The 6042-nt window shown below is 44.5% G+C and overlaps 1 protein-coding gene across 1 annotated transcript in view; it reads left to right on the top strand.

Moving 5' to 3' along the window:
- Positions 1 to 4725: 4725 nt before the first annotated feature.
- The window catches only part of LOC137325558 (neurogenic locus notch homolog protein 2-like), a 160627-nt gene continuing 159310 nt past the window's right edge, over positions 4726 to 6042 (top strand). The window contains exon 1 of the mRNA XM_067990802.1: positions 4726 to 4993. Coding sequence (XP_067846903.1) covers positions 4930 to 4993 — 64 coding nt within the window. The 5' untranslated portion in view covers positions 4726 to 4929. The remainder of the gene's footprint in view (positions 4994 to 6042) is intronic.

Here is a 6042-nt window from a genome sequence, read left to right as displayed (position 1 = left end):
AAATCTGAAGAAAGGGAGTAGCCGCCAGCCGGGATAAGGCCCAATGTTATTGAAAGCAAGGTCTGAAGGAGACAGTGAATCAGTGTACATTCCCTGAACTGGCTTTCAAACTCTTTGTATCAGGCTTTTACCACCGTTACTTTTTAAAATGTTAAATTCCCTTCATTGTTGAATTCCTCTTTTTTTAAAATAAAAAAGGAACAATATACACTGGAGAGAAAAAAATAGGGGGAGAAAAGCACGTTTCGAAGCTGCAGCACAATTTATTTCTCTTCCAATTTTCTCCCCTGCTGTCCTGAAGGCACCGATTCCTTACTCGGGAGCAATTCCGTGTTTGATGGCAATCCTCTGGCACTCCAAACGAGTGACTATTTTTTCATGTGTGAACCGAGACAGCGAGTGCCAGCGGGTTATTCAGCCATGAAAAGCATTACAACCGAGCCCCATCCCAGCCTCACCTGACATCCACACGGGCAAACTTTCCAGCAAGGGGTCTTTGGACATTCATTAAAAGTGGGGTAAAAAGAAAAGATGCTGGAAACCCTCAGCAGGTCAGGTGGTATCTGTGTAGAGAGGAACAAAGTTAACGTTTCAGATCGGTGGTCTTTCATCAGATCAGCATCCGCAGTATTTTGCTTCTGTTTTATTGAACCAGAGGCGACATGAGGAAACATTTTTTTACGGAGAGAGTTGTTATAATCTGGAATGCACGGCCTGAAAGGGCGGTGGAAGCAGATTCAATAATAACTTTCAAAAGGGAATTGGATAAATACTTGAAGGGAAAAAAATTGCAAGGCGATGGGGAAACAGCAGGGGAGTGGGACTAATTGGATAGCTCTTTCAAAGAGTCAGCACCGGCATGATGGGCAGAACGGCCTCCCTCTGTGCTGTATGATTTTATGAACAGGAAGCTGATTAAAAGTATGCTACTTTGGCTGACATGACATTCCTTTTTATTTATTTTTCCAGTTTTCTTCTCTTCTCTCATGAAAGTGCCGACTCTTTGCCTTCAGAATCTCACTCAAGTGCCCACTCTTCACGCATGGGCCTGAACATTGAGGATCGATGTGCTATTTGATTGTGGAGGGCAGCATAGCTGATCCCAGTCCCATTCTCACCTCACATGTATGTGCACTCAGTCACGCACCGCGCTCACAATGACGGGCACATGCACGCACGCAGGCGGGCACATATTCCAGCAAAAGTCATTGGAGAGCAACTAAGAGTGGAACTTTCCCATCCCGAGCCCAAAGTTGCTGAGACCAATTATTCCGTCCCATCTGCTGCCCAAATCAGGTCAGCTAACTCAGCACAGAACAGTGATTGAACCTGGGACATACTGGAGTTTTGCTTATTAATTTGCTTGATTTTATAATTTACACTGATTTAGTGGGGCATACAGTATTCAAATGAAATCTTGTTAATCACACCATTTAGTGACAAACCGGGCCTGTTTCATTACTTAAAGCAATTGCAAGTTCCTTTGCATCTTTGACCCTTTAAATGTGAAATGTTGTGGACGCTGCATCGCTCTGTGGCTTGGCTATCAGACAGCGCTGTTCCATGGGACAAAAGGGACGGAGGATTAAATTCCTGGCAAAAATTGGATGCACCACCCAGTGGCCGGATAAGGAACTGCTGAGCTGTTTCAGTGTCATTCACATCTTGGAATTAAATCCACGCTGCAATGTGTGACATGAATGTTCTAACTGGCATCTTATTCGGGTTTTATTTAGTTATATTTTCTCCACTTCTAAGTTTTCTTTATTTGTTCTGGGATGCGGGTGTCACTGCAAGGCTGGCATTTTTTGCCTGCCCCCAAGTTGCCCTGGAAGGTGGTGGTGGGTCATCTTCTTGGACAGAGGTTTGATACAACTCAGTGGCTTGCTCAGCCTCTTGAGAGGGCAGTTAAGAGTCAACCATGTTGGTGTGGGGCTGGAGTCACATATAGGCCAGACCAGGTAAGGACGGCAGATTTCTTTCCTTGAAGGACATCAGTGAAACAGTTGGTTTTTACAACAAATCGATAGCTTTTACTGATACCACTTTTTTATTTCCAGATTCAAATTCTCAAACTACCATGGTGGGATTTGAACACATGGACTCTGGATTATTAACCAAGGTCTCTGGATTAGTAGGTGTCAGTCTTGGCTCAGTGGTAGCACAACCATGTGGATTCATATTCTACTCCAGAGACTTGAGTACATAATCCAGGCTGACACTTCAGTGCATTAATTTTTAGACTGGCCTGTCGGATGAACTAATAAGGGGCTACCTGCATCCGTGGAACTGTACCTCAGGAGAGAAGGGGAGAGGAGAAAATTGGGGTAGTGGGGACGATTTATTAAGATTTTGCTTTGAATTGAAAGGAGTGACTAAATAGTAATAATAGATTCTACTCAGGTATAATGGTATACAATGGTATAGGCAGGCCTCTCAAATATATTTGTTTTTGTTTATTGTTTTGTTCTCATTTGTAGTAACATTTTTCTTCTTGAATTCTGCAGGCTAAGGTGAAAGCACTGAAAAATTCCAGCACTACTGCTGCCACAAAATTGGTCTTTTTGGAGCATTGTCCTCGCAAAACAAAAATTGCTTGGCAAACTTGTTTTGGGAAAGGAGAAGGGCCATTCACAATGTTTGTTGCAATGTCGTGCCTTGCAAGTGCTGTGGTTTATGTCATTGCATCATGGATTCGCAGACAAACGAAAAAAAAGTTTGTCATGTGCTTCTTCACGCAGGCAATGGGGTAGATTCTAACTTTGTGCAATCGTGTGAAACGGGTGGTAGCGAATCGGCAGCCCATTTTATATCTCTTCCGACTGATTTCAATGGAAATAAAAATCGGGAGAGATATAAAACGGGTTGCCGTCTCACTATCACCCGTTTTACACTATCGCACAAAGTCAAAATTACCCCCAATGTCTCCTCTAAAGATCACCTGCCTATGGTAACCATCCAGTTGAAGTCCTGAGTGCTGATGCTTCAAAGCTCTCCTTTCCTAAAGTGTTGACTTGGCTTAGTTGTTGGCAGTCTTGATTCTGAGTCAGAAGATTGTGAGTTCAAGACCCCCCTCCCCCGTTTCAGGTCTGGACTGACACTCCAATGCAGTGCTGAGGGAGTGCTGTATTGTTGGGGGTGCCATCTTTAAGATGAGATATTAAAGCAAGGCCCTGTCTACCTGTTCAGATGGCTGAGAAAGATCCTATGGCACAATTCAAGAGTAGGGAGTTCTCCTGCTCTCCTAGCCGACATTCTTCCTTTGACCAAAAAAACAGATTTAGTGGTTGTTTATCTCATTTGGTGGTTGTGGCACCTTACTGTCTGCAAATTGGCTGCCATGACTGCATTTCCAAAGTACTTCATTGGTTGTGAATTGCCCGAGGGTGTGATAAGAAATTATGTAATTACAATTTATTAATATGAAATGATATATTCTTGGCCAATTGCCTTTCTTGGGATCACATTTCCATGGTCCCAGCAGTTTAGTAAAGAAAGAACTTGTATTTTTTTTTGGCACCTATCATATCTCTCAGAAATGTCCCAAAATATCACAGGCAATAACTTACTTTTTGAAGAGGAAATTACTATCGTTATATGGGTAAACATGGCAACCAACTTGCACACAGCACGATCTCACCAAAAGCGATGAGATGAAGTCACCTTTACATCCCACCCTCAGATGGATCATCTGTCATTCTGTGGGACACAGAGAGCCTGTCTAACTTTGGTAGTCACTGTGATTGCAGCAGGCTCAAGTCTGATGCTGTATGTGTGAAGACCTGCTAAAGATACTGGGTAACAGAAATCTGGGATCCCCTCCTCCAAAAGGCTGTAGATGCTAGGACCATTGGAGCCTTCAAGTCTGAGACCGATAGATTTTTGTTAGGTAAGGGTATCAAGGGATATGGAGCGAAGGCAGGTAAATGGTGTCGAGGTGCAGATCAGCCGTGATCTAATTGAATGGCAGAGCAGGCTCCAGGAGCTGAATGGCCTCCTCCTCATTCAGTTAGGTGGCAGGAAGAAGGGCATCAACAAGCTTCATGGTGCAAATCATCAGGTACATCACCCCATGACAGAACAGAGCAGCGGAAAAACTTGAGTTGTCGTGCAGGAAAATGGGATTTTTTTCCCCCAGTATACTTGTCGAAAGAGCAGTGATTTCAACCAGTGTATTTCCCAAAAGTAAAAGCCTGATTAATATTTTATGCCTTAATGGAAAATGGTTAACAATTAAATTTTATTCTCTTTAGATATAATAAAGTTGGACCCAAACTTTTATGAACTATTTGCATTTTTTATATTCTATTTGCACTCCTGCTTGATATAAAACAAACTTAACTTGCTTTGTTTCACAGACGAATGCCTCTGTTGGGGAAAGGAGAGATAATCTTGCTTTAATTCTGAAATAATTGACACATTTACAACAAAAAGCTTTTAAAACAGAAGAATGAAATACCTCCGCACAAAAAAAAAAGGAGGAGGCTAAATAGTTCCTCGGATTCGCATATCTGAAAAGAAACTATGAAAAGAAAATGTAACGCGGGGGTGAATGGATGAGCGGACGAAGTTAGAAGTTGGGTTTGGTGCAGGGTGCAGGGAGTGGCGGAAGGGGAAAAGGGGCGGTGTTGGGGAGGAGAAGGAGGGCTCGCAGGGGTGGCGGAGGAGTGCGCGCGGGTGAGGCGGTCTCACAGAAAGTTACTCCGAGTTCCAATGTCGGCAACATTGTAGCCGGGGCGGGTCGCGCGCACCGGGCTCGCGGCCGGAGCAAACTTCTCTCAAGTTAACTTTTTTTTTCCTCTTCCCCCCCCCCCCCCCCAAAAAAAAAAGTTTCATTTTGTTTGTCCTCCCTCTTTCTGGTTCTCATTTTTTCTTTACCAGCCCCGTTGGCTTCTATGAGGACTGTTAATAGGAGGTAGCTGCCGAGAGATGGGAGGCAGCCGGCTTTGGAGGCACTTTTGGGGCGTCTTAGGGGCAGTCGCTGTGTGTGGAGGTAAGTGTGTTGTGTTAGGCGGGGCAGGGGGGGTTTGATGGGGCGACGTTACTCCCCCCTCTCCTCTCCTCTCGCCCCCCAGGGGTTAAGGGGGTGACGGAGTACTCGTGTGAGGTGATGAAAGGGGCCAAAATCAGATTGGGACAGGGGTAGAAAGCATGGTTGGAAACCCGGCGAGCGGCTGGGCTCTCGCCAGACTCCTGCTCCGCGCTCGACCCTTTCCTTCCTTCCCCCCCCCCCCCCCTTCAAACTTTAGACAAACTTTCATCTTCGCGGCAGCGCCGAGTGTGCTGTTGCCGGTAAATCAAAGAACCCGACCGTTTCCAGTAAAAGAGATCGAGAGAGACACAGATTGATGTCTCAGCCCCAACCTTTACACAACGTGTGTGTGTTTTTAATAAAAAAAAACACTTGACCTCTTCATTTTGAATGCCACAACATCGCGGGCGAATAATTTGCAAAGTTCATTAAACTTTGCAGATCATTCACCCGGTGGTGGGGTTCTGAACTGGCCCTGAAGGGTGAAGGGTAGAGACTCTGTCATAAACTGTTCCAATGATGATCTCCCCCCGCCCCGTCTCCTCTAAACTTTATCTTAGTATTTAATAAGATGGGGGAATTCAGTGATCAAACTACCGGAGATGTTCATGAAGTGATTTTTTTTTTAAAGTGGAGTTTCTAAGGCAGTTTCTTAACATCCAAAATGAATCTCATCACCGATCTCTCCATCTTAAACTCTGCTTTGGACCCAGCGAATGAAAAAGTTTCAGATTTTAGAAACAGTTTACAGACTGGTCGAGGCGATTGATGCCCTTCCGAAACCAGACCAGTGTTTGATCGTGATTTCATTTCCTTTCTCTTCTCCCTCCACCCCCCCCCCCCCCGATGCATTAACTTTTTCCCCAATCGTGTAACTTTGTTACTGTTAAACTTTTGGAAATAAGTACATTTGGCACTATTTGCACGGTCAAGTAGAATTCAAAAAGGATCCGAAAAAAAACTTTGGCAGAGGTTCCACATCTGGATTGGGACTGTGCCTGGCTTGCTGG

Source organism: Heptranchias perlo, chromosome 9 (genome assembly GCF_035084215.1).
Source record: "Heptranchias perlo isolate sHepPer1 chromosome 9, sHepPer1.hap1, whole genome shotgun sequence".
Taxonomy (NCBI): Eukaryota; Metazoa; Chordata; class Chondrichthyes; order Hexanchiformes; family Hexanchidae; genus Heptranchias; species Heptranchias perlo.
Note: the sequence above shows the minus strand (reverse complement) of the source record. Positions and strands in the feature narration are given on the sequence as shown.